The following is an 18,228-nucleotide window of genomic DNA, read 5'->3' as shown; positions in this document are numbered from 1 at the left end:
GAACGTCAATTCCAGAATCTAGTTTCCTTTTGACCAACAGTCCCGCCATCTTGCTTGGCTTGGATCCCATTTTGCTCATCTCCTCCAGCCCATTACCAACCATCAAAGACATAATTCTGTAGCTTCTCCTGAGCAAAAAAATAAAGAAGGGGGGGGCAGCCTTCTCATCCAGCTCCAACCCCCTAACTTCCCACCCATTTTCCTCCTCCTGCGAGATTTGCCCTTCGGCGCATTTGCAGAAGTTCTGCCCCTGCTCAAAAGAGGCCTTGTCCCTGGGCTTCAGGGGCTGCGATGGAAGGGAGACAGAAGTCACTTCACCTGCTTAACTGAAACAAGGGCGGAACAGCTCTTTTGGGTGTACACTTGACTCCTCAAAGAATGGTTGATGAGCGTTGGTTGGCTGGCTGCCATCCCTTTATTTTCACATGTGCAATTCAGGTCCTGGAACGAACTCACACAGTTTAGGCCCGTCCTATGATCGCCTACCAGTCCTGCCAAAGTATCCCAAGTTTGGTCCCCTGCCTTAAAATGGATACCTCTGGCTTCAGATTGTGCACCTTCTGCTTGCCTCTGCCCCCATATTTTGAATCTTTCAAGAAATCAAGCGTGGGGTGTTTTCCAGCGTGGGGTGTTGTCCCAAGATTTATTACCCAAGATGGTACATTGGGTAACTATTACCCAAACAAACACCCTGGCCTGCAGCAATGATATGCTCTGTCGACATCTACAGCAAATTCAATGATGTGAATGTGATGCTACAGGGAGGTTGAGTGGCGGGGAGTGTAGAATCTGGACGTTTATCTCAGGAACAAAAGACTTCCAGCAACTTTGACCAAAATAGCTTGAGAAGTCCCGCACTCCGTTTTTTCCTTCATTTAACCTCTCCAAGGTCAAAAAGGAAAACCCACTGAAACAAACAAACAAACAAACAAACAAACAAATAAATAAATCTTGTTCCAGCAGAGGCACTTTTAAAAATCTGGCTGGGATGCAAAACGTGTCAAAGCAACACTGCCCCCTGGTGCTCATCTGTGAAATGGACAGACCTTTTTTCCCGTGCTTCTTTCAGCCAGCAGAAATCCTAACCCCCGCTCCCCCAGTGCAGATTTAAAGCTTTTAACGTGTCCAATGGCCAAGATAATTTTTTTTTTTTGCTCCAAATTTTTTAAAAAATGGAAACCTTTTATGGACTTTTTGCTGAAAATAGAGAAAAGTGAAGTGATGACTTAGGGATTAGATGACTGAAAAAGGACCAAACAAAGGGCTGATGGTATTTTTGTAATATTGAGGAGGGAGGTTGGATAATAAGTTTGTTGATTTCTGTTGCAAAGAAGGTTGGAAGTCACTTATTATTCTGACTTCTTGCTCTCTTATTCTCTTCTCTCTCTTTCCTTTTTATTTTGTTCTGCACTTTCTTTTTCTTCTCTTTCTTCTTTTTTTCTTTCAGAGTTGTCCTTTATTGCTTGTAAAAATATATAATAAAATCATTTTATTAATATATTTCTTTAATTTAATTAAATGTATTATAATTATAAATTGTTATGATTCATTATAATATACTTATTATACTTAAGATTTTTTTTTTAAAAAAAAGGAACTGAACAGGGCTCCTACTTTGCTGTCACAAACTGGTCGTTTCCACAAAAACAATACTTGGGCAGAGAGGTCATTGGGTGACGTGGAGCCAACCGTCCCTACTCTTCCTGCTAAGAGGAGTGTTTAGAGCCTTCCACGGACTCAGAGCTTTGATCAGAGCAACTAAAACAACCCCGCAATGCCATTTCACAAGGGGGGGGGGATGCAACGTTCTGACACACAGGAGAGGGGTCGGCGTTGCAAGGCAACGCTGCGATGCTGCTACAGCCCCCTGCACCCCCTCACCCCAATCAGGCTGCTGTTATTCAAAGCCCACTTTTCCCCCCACCTGAAAACGCAATTGATCCTGTGCAATTATCCCCCCGGGCTCTGGGGAGGTAAGGCGAGCCGCGCAGGACGAGCCGCCCTGCGTCCTCCGGGCGCGGAGAGCGAGCCAGACGCGCCCAAGCCCGCCCAGGGGCTCCAGCCGAGCGCGCTGCCCGGCCCTGCCCCGCTGCACGGCTGGCCACTCCCCGGGGCCGGGCTGCCGCGCTCGCTTCCGCCGCCCGGGCAGCGCACACGCAGACCCGGCACGGAGAATGGCGCCCGGAGACCCTGCTGCCTACTTCCGCACCGTCCGGCCGTTCTGGATGGGGCTGATCGCGGCCGGCATGCTCTACTACGGCGTGAGCAGCCCGGAGGGGACCGGGCGGAGCCGGGGGGAGGGCGAGGAGCATCCTCTGCAGGAGGGCGGCCGTGCCCCTCCCGCCCCCCACCTGCTTCTATCCCGGGGGGGGGAGAAGAGGGGGTTTCTGTCTCCGCAGCACCAAATCCCGTTGAGCGCGGAGAGCGCGGGTGGGGGAACGTGCCCAAACTCTGCCTTCTGTTGCACATGGCATCGCTGGCTGGCGTGGAAGAGGCAAAGCGGGTCGGCCTTGGGATGGGGGACCAGCGGGATGGGGGGCGAAGAAGCCTCGCCCGCTCTGCTCTTGCTCTTGTTGCGAAGATAGGCAAGCGGGTTGATACGCCAAGCAGAGGGGGACTGCTGCCTTTCACCCCTGGAAGGGGCAGAATTCACTGGCTTCTTGCAGGGGCAGAGCGCAACTTCCTTCCTTCCCTTCCCAACACTTTGTGCCCTGGCAGAAGAGGAGGAGGAGGAGGAGGAGGAGGAGGAGGAGGAGGGGAGATCTGGACCACATCGCATTTACCCTGCTGCTGTTGCACAGTCCGGTCGCCCCACCTGGCTGGCCCCCCAACATGGCGCTCTTGAAAGGACGCCACTGCTCTCCCAGGAGGCCTTTTCAGCTCCCCCATTTGGCTGACAAAGCTGATGGTTCCTCCAGATCTCCCAGAACTTCTTCTCTCAGTACTCTGTGAATTTGGTTGTGGGGATGGGAAGGTGACTGGACATGGGAGTTTGAATGGTGGAGATGGAGAGTGAGGGGTGCTTAATAAAACGGGCCTTCTCCTTCTCCCCCTTAGTGGGCCGTCTTTGCACCTTCAACGATCCCCTATGATGTTCTGGGACCATTGGGAAGGTTCACAAAATACCTGCAGGAGAACCACAGAACCGCTTTCCACGCAGGGTAAGTTGAATTCAGCACCGCTTGTCTTGCTGCATTGGGCAATGTTTTTGGGGGAAAAGCCGAGCAAGGGAGTGTCCTGTTGCAAGAAGAGAAACAAGAAACCGGACTACGTTTGCCAAGAGAAAGCTGGACCTGATCAGTTTGGGGCAATTTGCAACTCTCAGAATTCTTAGCAATTTCTAGACTTCTGGGTCTTGAAACCCAATTTTGGGAAAACTGGTTTAAGGTTACGGGGAATGATGGAAATCAAAGGCTTCTCCCAGAATGCTAATGTTTGGAGGTCAAGCCATTCCAGCTAAGGACGAATACAGAAATACGTTTTGTGTCAAAGCCAAGACCAAACATGGTGTCTTGGAAGTCAGCAGAAACAGAACGGTTTTCTGAGTCCCACCGAATCTGGATGGATCCCGGGGGGTTTTATAGGGCACGTCTGGGGCACCTGCCCCCCCTTCTCCTCCGCATACCCCCTTCCGGCCTCCCCTCCATCTTCTCAGCCCTTCCCTTCCCGTCCTTTCCTGAACGGCTGCCCCCAACTGTCCGAACTGTTTTAATGGCCTGAGACCAAATGACAGTGCAATTCCAAAGTCAGAATAGGCCAGAAGACAATATCGAACCCAGTGATGAAACATCAAGATAAAACATCAAGGAACAGCCCAGTGATGAAACAAAGATAAAACATCAAGGAACTTTAGTCTTATATGCGGGATGGGATCGATAAGCATAACCTCATTAGGTCTTTTATAATCGAGGTTCTAAATAGCTAACCTCCTAGCAGAAACAGCTTTTGCACAAAACTAGACTATCTTTTGGGATCCTTGAGGAACTGGTCAGCCAAGAGAAACCAAGTTGTCTCCTCATCAGAAAAGAGTAAAACAACAAAAGGGCCATTAAGACAAACCAGGATGGAAAGGACAGGAGGGTTAAACCTGGCTAACAATTTCATTTGAGAGGGGCACAAGATGCTCTTATATTCAAAATTAAATGTAGCATTGGAAATGAAATTTAAAAAAAGAAGGAAGAGCATATCAAGGTATTTGTTTTAAGCTAATTCTGGTCTTAAGCTGAATTACTTGATATGAAAATCTCCATTGTGTTGTTACATGGCATGCATGTGTGTGTGTGTGTGTGTTTTATATGTCAAATAATCATAATGCTTGTACCATTAATATCTGAAAGTGTAATTAATAATGACAGAATATCCATTTTTGTCTTATCTGTATCCAATATTCTAAGGCACCTTTTTAGTTTCTACAAATGTCACTTATTTAGACACTATTCTGTATATTCGTTTCTGGTTTTATTAGCACTGTTATATTTTTAGTTGTACTTCATATCTTCAGGCTGAGATATACTGTATACACACAAACGCATACACACATATATACACAAGGATATGCACACACTCGTATGTGAAGATGTTATTACAGCTACCCTCTGCTAGCCTAGAAGACATGAAGGTAAGGAAGAAGGCCAGTGTGGCAGAATGATGGAGAGGTACTTAGCCTGGAGTAAACGGCCTGGAGACCCCTCCTTATCCTACTCCCTTGGAAGATGATACTCGAGGATGTGCTGCTTCCATTCCCCATTAGCTCCCTATGGTCCTTGAGACCTTACATAACAGCTGAGAGGTCATGCTGTCTGAATCCTAGAACCCAAGAGGGCAGAAAAGCCAACAATCCGTGTGGGAGATTAATTTAATCCAGAACCTGAGCCAATATACACAGCCTCATCCTAGGGAAGCAAGTCCAGATTCCCACCACGTAGGAGTTAGAGACATTCCAAGTTGGAGAATCAGTCTTATAAATGCTTCCATAGGGGTGGGGTCTCTACAGAGCCAGATCTGACCCTGATGTACCTGCTCAGATGTCTCTTCCTTGTGATGGTCTTAGCAAAAAGGAACAGGAAGACTCCCAACGTGGCTTATCCCAACAGCCCACCCAGCTCCAGATTTTTCCCTTTCCTCCTGCTCTCCTGATATCTGCTTGAGTCATCATCAGCGTTTTCCTGTTCTTACTGCTACAGAATCAATCCTGCCTAGACTAGTTCTCCTTTGGTCCATAACCAGAACAAAGGAACCTGTTTCTTTCTATGAAAGAGATGCAGATGTGTTCTGCACATAGAAGAGTTTGTTTCTGGGGCATTCTGCAATGTCCAAGTGCTGACCTTGAGATGTCTTGCTCCAACTTTATGGGAAGTGTTCCAATATTGTTGGAGCGGTTCACATGCAAGGTTACATTTCTGGAATGTTCTGTGGCAACCTTGTGCACCTCTACACAATGTACGCACAAAGATTGGTATATTTCTCTTCAGTAAAAATACCTGCCAAGTTAGTTTAGCTGTGAGCCCGTGAGCCTTGTTCTAGGTAACCCATCACCCAGCAGTGGGATCTGACTCCATCAAAGCACTTATTATACATGGTGGAATACAGTGAAAATATCCAAAAAGGTACATAGGGTAGAATTTGACTTCCCAAATAGTTTGACTTTAAGATTTGGCTTTCTTTAAAACAATATTTTTATTCCGTATGGCTGCGCAGTTGTGGTCAACAGTTCTTGAATATTTTCCCTTCAGTTATCAGAAGCCAGAGAGATGGCTGAACATGATTTTAGGGGTTGGGTGGCTAGATCTCAAGAGCCCTTTGTCACCTTCCTTTTGACTTGGAAAACCCCAGTCCTTCCAAAATGCTAAATGTAATAGATTATGAAGAAAAATGCTTAATTAAGCCAATCATGTCTGTGTGTAACAGTTTGGATAGCATGGATTGATCAAAATCTCACTGTGATCAGTGGAAGATTAATTAGTGAGACATGAGGGACATTTTTGCATTTTTCATTTTCTGAACTGATGTCTAATTTATTCTTAACAAACCTGGTGCTGTTTTTCTCAACTACAGGTATTTGTTGGCTTGGGTAGTTCACACTGGAGAAGCATTTTTGAGTCTCTGGCTGTGCAAGTAAGTTCTCCAATTTCTTCTTCAGGAGATGAAGGTGGAGCACCTTCAGTTGGGCTGGCACGTTAGTTTTCTGCATCAAGAAATACCCTTTGGGCATGAGCGGGGTGCGTTGCCTCCTGCATGTAAACGGTTGCAGAAAGGACACCCACATTTATGGTGGTTTTCCCAGTTTACATGGATAGATGGGAACCAGCTTGGGCTCTGTCGTTTGATTTGCTCTCTCTCTAAAACAAGTCAATTTGAGCCAGCGTGATAGGTAGTCCTTGCTTAACAACCATTCATTTAACAATGGCTCAAAGTTATGATGACCTCAGAAAAACTGCTTTGTGACCTGTACTCACACTTATGACCGTTGCAATCTATCGCACCAACCCCCATGGTCACATGATCATGATTTGCAACCTTTTTATGATGGTCATTGAGCGAATCACTGCAGTTGTTAAGTGAAATCATGTGATCATTAAGTGCATCCTGGCAAAAAAGCCCATAGGGAAGCTGGATTCACTTAACGATCATGTGATTCACTTAATGACCATTGTAAAAATGTTCATAAAATTGGGTCTGGTGACATGTTGACTTGCTTAATGACCACCCTGCTTAACCACCAATTTTCCAATCCCTATTGTGGTCATTAAGTGAGGACTACCTGTACTGGCTCAATCCAATATCTGCGTGTTCTCATTGTAGAATGAATGCTTTCATTAACACCTTCTGTTGGTTCTCCACATTTGATAAACAATAATTAATACAGTCCCACAGAAGGGAATACATCTGAAAACATAGAGAGCATTAGGAATTAGTTTATACAGGGAGAAGAAGAATCAGGTCAGAGATGCCTTTCCTCCATATTTATCTTTGGATCTAAAATAGTTTTTGTAACTGGGAATTGGGTTCCACGTTGTGAACAGTCAGGAAGGGAGACAGCACCTTGTCTTTCCGATTCCAGAATGCGCGCAGAACACCGCACATCTTTATTGAAGCTCTGTCTCTGTTTTTCATTACCTAAACTTCATTTGTCTCTCTTTTTGCTACAGGATCAAAGGCATCACAGACAGCAGGACTCAGCTTCAGTGGTTCACTCAAACGCTGTTATTTGGAATAGCTTCATTGTATTTTTTGTTGGCTTACAAGCCACAAAGGAAAAGCCACTGAAGAATTGGAGCTGGGAGAGGGAAAAAAGGAGGCAGAAACGTGGTCTGGCTTTACGGTATTGCCCGTAATACCAAAGGAATTCTCAGCGTTTTGGCTTTTGATAGAAAATACCTTTCCCTGTTACCTGGAAAGACGTTGCCGTCTTTGGAGTAGTGTCCTTTGGTTGGGGGGAAACCTGGTTATAAGCTTACAATTGGAGTTGGTAAAGGGGAAATCAGGGATATCGCATTTTCAGTAGTTAATCAAAAGTTCTCATCTCCTTGCAGAGGGCCTGCTTTGCAAGGTGGAAATAAAATGCCTCTGGTACAGTACTCTGGCTGAATGTCATGATAAAACAGGCCTTTGTGTTAGATGACAGCTGTTATGTTGGTTATTTGGGGCAATAAACTCATTCACAAAACCAATCTGCGCGATATCATTGGTAGGGCAGGGCAACAAAATCTTCTGCTGTCCTGTTGGATTTCCTTTCCCTCGCTGCCTTATTCACTGCAGCAGGTTGATGACCTGACCGTCCAGAGGTCAGTGATGCGTTGGCATGTAGAAGTCAACTGAGGACAGAGTCCCTGTCTGACAAGAGCAGTAAGGTGAGGAGGGTGGTCTGTACAAATGTGAGTTCAGAGAGCAGCTGTGCCTGGGAGGGAAGGGAGGCAGGGGGAGAAATCAGCCTGGCGCAGGCAGCTCTGCATTTCCACTTGGTGCCAGTTACCTGATCTGAACATTGGGTTCCTCCTGGGTGGGGTTGTGCTTTCTTTGGGAGGGGAGTACTTTCCATGTCCCCCTTACTTCTAAGATTGGGGTCTCTGCTTGGTCCTGCCTCACCGCCCCCCCATCCCTGTTGTTCCAGCAACATCCCCAAGTAGGAAAGTGCTTGTCCACGAGGTTGATGGGTCGCTGTTTGTGGCATCGCTTTGCGGTGATCAAAACACTTGTATTCCATTGAAGCTTCTTTCTGTCACCTCTTTGATGGGACGCAAGTACTTCACCAATGCCAGCTGTTGTCTCTTTGCTTCAACAATAAAGATGCCTCAGAGTTGCCTCACAGAGGCCTACTACGTCCCTTTCTACTGGACTATTCATTCTTGTTTAATTTTACTGAAACAATAGAAATATTTCTTACGTGTTGTGTGTTTCATCTACTTGGGTTTATTGTCAAGCCCCCCTGAAGACTGCTATTTCTCCTTGATTTACTTGAATCATTTTGTCAGCTCCAGAAACCGATGGGTCATCTTGGCTTTTCCCACATTCACGTTTGAATTATTGGTTTGCGTGGTGTGGGTGTTTCTCAGAAAGGAAGTATGGGGCAGGTTTTTGAGTGTTAATGATCTAGCGTGCATAGGATAAAAAGGCCGGTTTGTTTCTGCATTTTGGATGCCTTCTCGTATCAATAAAAATCACAGCGCGTCTCAGAAATAAAGCCTGTAATGACTTTATTACAAAGGGGCATGGGAGAACTAGATCCTATCACTATTAGCTGTGTGAGTAAATTCATATACTGTACAATAAACTAATCAAATAATGCACTAATTCACAGAAAGGAGTTAACACTGTTGAAAATTACGTTGTGCAAATGCGGGCATGAACTCTTCACTGTTGCACGAACACAACCCTTGTCTGGAGAAGCGGGAAAAACAGCCAGCCCTGGATGTATAATTAGCTAACCAAACCTAGCCCCATATGTGGATTCGTATCATTAACAGAATCCTAGGCTGCGCTGGATTTGGGAAGCAAACCCTATTTTTGCATTGTGAAATAAATAATAGCCTACTTATGTTTTTAATTTTGCGGGGTTTTAAAATCAGCGCCTTGAATGCAGGAAAAGGAGATCCTAAAATGCAGCCACAGACTGCATTTGCCCCCCCCCTTTTAAAAAAGACTGTGCAGTTTTAAAATCACTCCCTCAAACTCAGGAAAAAATAACATTTTAAACCACAGCAGCCCCAGAGTGATTAACCTAACCCTAACCCCCCAACTCATATCATAAGTGAAGTGAAAACCACAGAAAGCGTTACCTTTTGTAAAAGCTAAAGACATAGTTTGCAATTTTAACCTGAAATGCACATGTACGTGCAAAAAGGTTTTGCAAAACGTGTTAAGGATTCAGTGTCTCCCTAATATGATATATGGGTTAGAAAAATTGATTTGGGGAGAAATGGAGTTAGGGGAGATAATCCTTATCCCTTATTTTCTTTTTACACAAAATAAAAAATGTTTTACAGAAATAAAAAACGCAGTAAGCAATGTAAGCAAAGACCTGGCATAAAAATAAAAAAAATATTTAGTCCAGGAATATCACCACCGACCCGAATTGTAGATTTAGAAAATTTCCAGAGGATCCTAAGGCAGGATTAATAAAAGACATGGCGCGAGCTGGAGTATTAAGACTGAAAGATTGGTTAAGTAAAGTTTCTTGTAGAGAGGATGTAAAGGAAATATTTGAACAAAGTAAAATATCTTGGTATAATGTACTGCAATTGGAGGTATGGACTAAGAATTGGGTAAAACTGTATGGGAAATGCAGACAATTAACAAAATTTGAGGAGTTAATACAAATGAAACAGAATGATACAGACAAAGTAACAAAAGGATTAACAGGTAAAATATATAAAATATTGATAGAAGGTGATCAAGCAGAACAAGGAATGAAATTTAGTTGGGAGAATGATTTAGGTATTAATATTACAGAAGAGGAATGGTCAAAGATTTGGACGCAAAGAATTATGAAAAATATGTTTGTTATAATTAAGGAGAACTGTTATAAGACAGTTTGGAAACGGTATGTGTCCCCAGTAACTTTAAGCTATTATAACAGAAGTCATTTAAAAAATTGTTGGAGGTGTAAAAAAGAAATTGGGACTTATTTGCATTTATGGTGGGAATGTGAAAAGGTAAAAAAATATATGGAAAAAGGTTTTTGTTGAGATGAATGAAATATTATCTATTAATTTGCAAATAAGTCCAAAAAATGCATTACTGTTAAATTTTGGAAATATGAAACTAGAATGGCAAAAGAAAGAGATAATGATAATTTTTGTTACTGCCTCAAGATTAATAATAGTGAAAAAAAAAGAAAGTAGATTCTTAATACGAGCTTGAAGATTGGTTTAAAGAAGTATGAAATATTGCTATTAATGACAAATTGACGTGCGCTAAAATATAAAAAGGGTCTGGTGAAAAGGAACGATTTTGATGTTATATGGGGTGAATTTCCGGAATATGTTTTTGTTAAAGAGAAGGGAGTAAAACCAGATCACTGTATCTTCTTTTTGGAGAGGAGGGCTTATTAAAAATTATTAACATAAAAATCTATGATAATAAAAAGTAAAGAGATAAGGAGGGTATAAATCCCACGGATAATGGGTGCATGTAGAGGTTAAGTTTAGATGTGTTCTATTTTGGTGGTTTGATTGAATTATTTTATGTTTTTGTTACTACTGGTTTTGTGTTTTGTAGTTTGTATTTAATAAATTTAATAAAAAAAGGATTGAGTATCTCTGACGCAATTAATTTGTGACGTCAACAACTTGAATAAAGTAGGGCTTATACGTGAGGGCTTCGGTATGTAGGTTTCTGACTTATCCACCCTCCTGCATCGTTTGCCAGCTAAGACCACCCTTTTCAGAAAGGATGCTACTAACGTAAGTAATTTTAAGGCTAATTTTTGAGACACGGTCCCTGTTAGATGCATTATATTATGTATAATTTTTTGTTTTTGTTGTTTTCTTTCATTAGAACTATGTGTCAGACTCACAGTGTCTGAAAGCCTATGAAGGTATTCTTTTTTCCCTTTCACGCAAATAAACATCGCTAGATTTTAGATTCCTTTAAGCATTTCTGCAGTATCTCTGGCCCTCTGTCTCTTTTCTTTTCCTTCAAAACGGGAGGATGACCAGGGCTTTGCAATCTTTCCAATGCCCACAGATTCACAATGGGGTCAACTTATTATGGGGGACCACCAGCCTTCTACATCCTACGCAGCACACGGGCAGTTAGAAGATAAAGTATCTACAGTATTTTATCCAACTGAAAACAGCTTTTAGAATCTAAGGGCGGTATTACATAATTACGAATGTTGCTGAAGTTCTGTTATTTCTCTCGTTTTCTCCAGAGCCATCCTACAAAAAAGTAAAAATGCATGGTGGGGGATTTCCTACAGGCTCCTCAAATAGTGTTACCAGTACCGAATGGTCTGTGCCAGAATCTCAACCGGCAAAGGAGATAAACTATTCTATGCAACAGTTGTCAGATTCAGCCTAGGAAGCACACACTGCTAGCGCAGAGCCGTTGGTCAGATGGGTAGTCCAGGGAAAGGGCAAGGGGTGGGACAAAGGGGTAACTGCGGGTAAGGGGGGAACCCTATAAAACTATTCGGGGGTGGAGCAAAATGGCCACCGAGTGACACCTTTTTTAGTGAGCTCCTAATCCTATTTTAGTGACCTTTTATATATAGTTTTAAGATAGTTCATTTTATCAAATATTAATTAGTGATCTTAGTAATTTTAATTTCTTTTATTTGGAGTAGTAATTTTAGGAATTCAGATTTAAGATTAGATAGGATTAGGATTTTAGATTTTGGACTTGGGACCCACTAGCTTCGGACACCTGCCGTTCAAGCAAGAGTCCGATCTACAACTGAATACCACCCAAGGATGCAAAATCAGAAAGCAAAAACAAAAAAGAACTTGAAAAGAAAGTTCAAAAGGAGACATAAACTCGAGACACAGCCAAGAAGAAACCCTAAACAAGATAAGGTTGCGAGGACTTTTAGGCAACCAAAGACAAAGGACTGATTCCAGCCAATGGACAATGTAAGTCTCCTTTCCTTTTTTCTTCTCCCCTTGTAACCTCTGCTAATAACTCTTATTCCACATTGGACTGGGATGTGGACGATTGCCTTTCCACTGAAAATGAGGATTTAACAGGAGATAGAGGGGAAGATATGGATAACATCAAGAGCAACATTAAAGGAGACCTGGATTTGGTTGCCAAGAACTGTCTTTTAACAGCACAAACAGTCCTTGCTATATTCGATCAGCTGTTGGAAGCTAATAAAAAAATAGACAAATTAAAGACTCTAATGGGAAATTATATCTCCATATTAGATAAGAAAGAAAACAGTAACTCCCATGCTCCAAATCTTATCCCTAACTTACAGACAGCACAGGTGGCATGGGGGCTCTTGGATAAAGAAATGGAGGAGAGGCTGGTTTTGCAGAGACATAGGATTCTACTCCAAGTTGCCGATACACCTTTGAATAGGGGTAGGTGGCATAACAGATGAGTAATACTATAAAACTATTGTACGAAAACATGCCAGGTCAATCCTGGCTTTGTCTGTAACCACTACGCGTTACACCTGAATAAACTAGCTTTTGTCCAAGCCTGTGCCTCATGAGGTTTCTGTTCAGTGGCGAATGCAGTGAGCCTTACATAAAGCCAGGATTGCCCTTGAGCTTTACCCGGAGTAACCCTACCGAGGAGCACTCACATTCTTTCATCGACAACCTACCGAGCCCATTTGACTTCGCGGAGCAATGGCAGGCGACAGCAAGGGTACAAGTGGATGGGACAGCGTGGAATCTGGACCAGAGACCCTGAAGGGGAAGGAGATGGTCTGAAGGAAGAGGAGGATGGAGCCCATCCTACCAACACCTGGAAACACGAGGTGGTCAATAGGTGTGCGGTTGGGGCCCAGGGGGGAGCCCCGGGGGGGCCAGAGACCCTAAAGGAATGGATCTGGCTGGCGGGGATGGCTAAAGCTGCCTGGGACCGGATCAAGTGGAGGACCCAAGCCCAGAAACCAGCTAGACCTGACCGTGGCGAGGGGAACCCAGAGGTGGGTGCCGGAACCAAAGGCGGGAACTCGACAGAGAACCCCAGCAGAAGGCAGGTCTATGTTACCAATGTGAAGGGAAGGGGTACAGGGCGGTGCAATGCCCCTCAGAGTAGGGCTCCCCAACGTGCCGCATGGAGGATGGGGCTCAGCGACCTCTGGTAACCAGACCCCCTAACCAGCCCCAAAAGGGAGCAGTGACCAGGGGAGTAGAGCGGCAGGACCAGGTGGTCCACTTCAGAGTCCAGTTCCTCGGGGGAAGAGAGCAAGCTGGCAGGAAACGATGGTTGCCTGCACTGAAGCACGCCCCAGTGCAGGTAGAGGGTCGTGGCATGAGGACAGACTGGTAAGCGGGGACTGCTCACCCATGTGGATGAGGGTCCACCTCAAGGGGGTAAGGTCGGGAACAGGGGTGAACCTCAAGGCCCTGTTGGACTCAGGGTGTATCCACTGCCTCATCCACCTGGTGCTGGTGTCAGGACTGGGGCTCCGGGTAAGGAAACTCAGGGGGCCCATTCTGTTTACCCAGCTGATGGATCAATGGCGGGGGCAGGGGGACTGGCGCAGTATTACACTGAGCCAGTCGGAATGACAATTGGAACCCATTGAGAGGAGTTGCGGTTCATAGTTACCCTGATGACCAACTACGTACTGGTGCTGGGCTTGGCATGGCTAAAGCACCAGAATCTGCACATTGACTGGGCATCCAAGGCCCTGTGGTTTGGCAATGCTAACAGATGGACAGGATCAGGCCCCGGAGAGGACTTGGCAGCAGAGGACCCAGCGGGGCTTGAAGCGCTGGTGAAGGAAGGGGTGGCCAAGGGGCAGCAGGCTGCAGCGGTGGCTGGACCAGTGGCAGCGGGACCCAGGCAACCAACCATGGGCAAGGCGAGAGCAGTGACGGTGCCAAGGGCAGCCAGAGAGTGAGGGGAGACGAGGGCAAACGGTGTGACCGAGGTGACCACGGCAGCAGAGACAGCAGCGCCAGGATCTGAGGGGCCAGCAGCAAACCAGCCAAGGGTAGTGGTGGTGCTGAAAGCGGTGGCAGCAGCAGCGGCAGAGTTGGCGACGAGACCCGAGCAGTCAGCACCAGGCAAGCGGAGAGGGGCCGGCAGTATGCCAGGTCCCTACCGCAACCTGGAGGCAGTCTTCAGCGAGGCGGAATCAGACCAACTACCACCCCCCCACTGACCCACTACTATCAAGCTGGAGCCTGAGGCCAAACTGTCTAAGCCCAAAATATACTCCATGTCAGGGAAAGAGATGGCTGCCCTGAGGGAGTTTATTTACAAGAACTTGGGGAGAGGCTTCATCCAACTGGCAAAATCCCCAATGGCAGCCCCGGTGCTCTTCTGGGAGAAGGACGGCTCGCTGAGGTTGTGTGTAGACTACCAGGGGCTGAACGCCGGAAAACAAGTACCCGCTCCCCCTCATAAAAGACTTGCTGTCTGTGAAGGAATGGTTTGATGAAGGCCGCGCTGGAGGAGATAAGCATTCCCTTAGCCCCCAACAGGAGTGTGGGAAGAGTAAGAAGATGAGACTGACACCACCCTGAGGAATTCACGGTGTTTTGGCTTGCTGGCTTGGGAAGTTAGATTCAGTCTGGAGAGATTTCTGTGTTTGAGGTGGAAGCTAATAAACGCAACAGAACTGTATCTGTATGTCTTGTGGAGTTGCTTGGGCTGAACCTGACACTGTCACACCTATCCAAAGAGAAAGTGTTCACCAAGCTGGACCTGAGAGAAACGTATCTCAGGGTTCGAATATGCAAGGGTGACGAATGGAAAACTGCCTTTAATTGCCCGTTGGGCAGTTTTCAGTACCACATGATGCCATTTAGGGTAAGGGGAGCCCTGGGAGTATTCATACAGCTGATCAACAAGGTGCTGCATGATTTCCTCTACCGGCGGGGTCCTGGTCTACTTGGATGACATCCTCATATACTCAGAGACACTGGAGGGGCATGTGAAACTGGTCAGAGCGGTGCTTAAGAGACTGCTGGAGGCACAACTGTATGCCAAGCTCTCCAAATGTGAATTTCACCAGGAATGCTTGGACTATTTGGGGTACAGAATTTCCAGCTGCAGCATGGAGATGGACCCAGCAAAAGTAAAGGACGTGCTGGGGTGGGATGTGCCACGGACCCGCAGGCAGCTCCAAAGCTTCCTGGGATTCATGAACTTCTACCACCAGTTAATCCCCAACTTCACCCAAGTCGCTCTCCCTCTAATATGTCAGGGTATACCCTGGAGTAAAAAAATTTTTTTTGTCTGTGTGAATGGGAATGAGAGCACAGTTGAGTTGCCTACATCATCAGCTCTGCTAGCTCAGGGTACCAAGTGCTCACACCTATAGGGTGTGGCAGGTACATGACACAGCACAAGCCAAGGCATATAGCCCAATGCATCATGGGTGTTCGTTGTGGGGTATTGGAGTGCTGGGCGTTGGAGTACTGGTTGGTGAACAGTTGTAAGTTCTGTAGACTGCTTGTAAATATTGTATAGTAAAGGTCTGTGTGTAGTTTTGCTACAACATACTGTGGGCTGTTTATGTTTGTTGCATCGCACACGGAATGCCACAACACAGTGTATGCACTTCCCCGACATAACAGACTTACTAAAGACCCGAGGGAGCAGAAGACCCCCTAAACCGGGCATGAACCTGGTATGGACTCAGGAATGCCAAGAGGCATTCGAGGACTTGAAATGGCAGTTCACTGCGGAATCCATTTTGCGGCACCCCGACCCAGACAAACAATTCATTGTCCAAGCCGATGCCTCGGATGTGGTGACAGGTGTGGTTCTCCTGCAGCCAGGACCAGGGGGGGCCATCCACCTGTGCGCGTATGCCTCTCGGAAGTTCAGCAAGACGGAGCGTAGGTGGATGGTCTGGGAGAAGGAAGTCTTTGTGATAAAGTGGAGTAACCACTTTACTTCAGGATAAAGGGAGTGAACCACCCATACAAAGTCTGGACCAACCATAAGGATCTGGAGGTACTCAGGACCCCGCAGAAGCTGTCACCCAATCAAGTGTGTTGGTCGCAGTAATTCATCCGGTTCAACTTTGAACTCAAACACATACCGGGGAAGAGAAACTTTCTGGTGGATGGCCTGTCCCGCCTACCCCAGCACAACAGCCAGAGGGAGGAAGTGGTGGACTCAATTATCCCTGTGACCCAGCTGATGGCAAAAGCCATGACCCGAGCCCAGGCAGAGAAGCAAAGGCAGGAGGCAGAACCAGAGCTAAGGCGAGCCTTGTTGGAAGCTGGCGAAAGGGACTCTTGGTTGGCGCTAAACAAAGAATCACTGAGGGGGAAAGGGGACTTGTGGTGGCATGAGGGGAAAATCTACGTGCCAGAGGGGTGCCATAGGGAGGTGCTGGAGAGGGAGCACGATGACAAGAATGTGGGGCATTACAGTTTTGTGAAAACCCTCTAGCTCCTGTGCATGCACTTCTAGTGGCCATCACTCCGGAAAGACACGGAGGCGTATGTAGCCAACTGCCGAACCTGTGTGATAGCTAAAGAGAACAAGGGGAAACCCTGGGGACTCCTCCAGCCAGTCGCAAACCCTGAAAGCCCATGGCAGGAAATTGTCATGGACTCCATTGTTGAGCTGCTGGAGAGCAGGGGTAAGACAACTATCTGGGTATTCATGGACCTTTTTTCCAAACAGGCACACTTTGTGGCATGCAGGCAGGTCCCAACAGCTGAGAAGCTGGTACGGCTGTTCATACAGCACGTATACTGGCTGCATGGGGCGCCCAGGTGGATAGTGAGTGACCGAGGTGGGAACTTCATTGTGAAGTTCTGGAGAGAGTTCTTGAAGTGGGTGGGGACCCATCAGGCAATGTCCTTGGGGATGCATCCAGCAATGGACGGGGCCACCGAATGCCTTAACGCAGGGTTGGAGCAATACTTGAGATGTTATGTGAGCTACCAGCAGGATGATTGGGCTGAGTTGCTGCCATTGCAGAGGTAGCTTACAATAATGCGGTACACCAGAGCACTGGTTTCACCCCATTCAAGGTAGCAACAGGGCAGGAGTTTGTGGCCATGCCAGAGCTGCCCCAGCCACCGTCCCAGATAGGCTCCCTGGATAGATGGATGGCCCAAACTGGCGACACATGGCAGATGACCTGGGTGGCACTAGAAGGAGCCAAAGTGGAGTACAAGAAGTACATGGACCGCAAACAGCAACGGGTCCAAAATTCGTGGGGCCATTCCCCATTAAGGAAATAATGAACCTGGTTACGGTAAGATTAGAGCTCCCCAAGGCATTAGGGAAGGTCCACCTGATCTTCCACTGCAGCTTGCTCAAGCTGTAGAAATCCTCCCCCACTGGCATGACGAAGCGCCTGCCCCTTTGAAGTTAAGCAAATCCTGAACACCAGGAAGTGCAGGGGCCAGCTGCAATTCCTGGTACAGTGGAATCCCAAATCCCACAGGGAGTGGGCCAACAAAGCCCATGTCGAGGCACCCAGGTTAGTCATGGAGTTCTACAACAAACACCCCGACAAACCCAAATGGAGGGAGTCTCCCTTCAGGGGGCCAGTGTCAGATTCAGCCAGCATAGCACAGCCAATGCCACTGTTCAGTTTCACTGCCTCTAGTCAATTTCACCGCCTCAGGCACAGGCAGCGGAAAAGAGGAAGTCGGGTGAACCGCAAGTTAATTGCCGGCAGGTGGTGGCCATTGACTCAGAGCAGGAGCGGATACTGTGTATCACAGCCGGCTTCCCTCAAGCGCCCCGGGCAATGCAAACCGCAGCGGCTCGGAAGCGCAGTTATCGGCGAGCATCAAGAAGCCCCGACTTAGCCTGCAGAAGAAAAGCCCAACAAACTCAACGACCCCACAAACAAAGGACAGTAATCAGGGAGAGAAAGAAACATGTCTGAATCTGCCATTTGGGCAAGGAGGAGAATACCGTGGGCAACCAGTAACCCAGGCAACGGGGAGAAGTGCTGGAATGGGGAACCTATAAAACGCTATGTAATCTGTGCCAAGCCAACCCTGGCTTTGTTTGTATCTACCTGCATTACACCTGAGTAAACTTCTTTTGCTGAACCTGTGTTTCGCGAGAGTTTCATTCAGCGCTAAATGTGGTAACTCTTACAGGTGGTATGTCAGATTC

At 46.5% G+C, this 18,228-nt stretch overlaps 1 protein-coding gene across 1 annotated transcript; it reads left to right on the top strand.

Annotated features, from left to right (window-relative positions):
- Positions 1–2,100: 2,100 nt before the first annotated feature.
- On the top strand, positions 2,101–10,750 carry LOC148216921 (transmembrane protein 254-like). Its single transcript, XM_088129172.1, has 4 exons — positions 2,101–2,261; positions 3,058–3,161; positions 6,055–6,114; positions 7,149–10,750. The coding sequence occupies exons 1-4, from the start codon at positions 2,175–2,177 to the stop codon at positions 7,264–7,266; spliced, it is 369 nt and encodes a 122-aa protein (XP_087985298.1). The 5' UTR covers positions 2,101–2,174; the 3' UTR covers positions 7,267–10,750.
- Positions 10,751–18,228: the final 7,478 nt, after the last annotated feature.

The sequence above is a fragment of the Python bivittatus genome, unplaced genomic scaffold (genome assembly GCF_059951505.1).
Source record: "Python bivittatus isolate LINGU-HERP-01145 unplaced genomic scaffold, Pbiv_v1 ctg000050_np1212, whole genome shotgun sequence".
NCBI lineage: Eukaryota > Metazoa > Chordata > Lepidosauria > Squamata > Pythonidae > Python > Python bivittatus.
The sequence above is the reverse complement of the archived record's forward strand: the minus strand, read 5'-3'. Positions and strand labels throughout refer to the sequence as shown.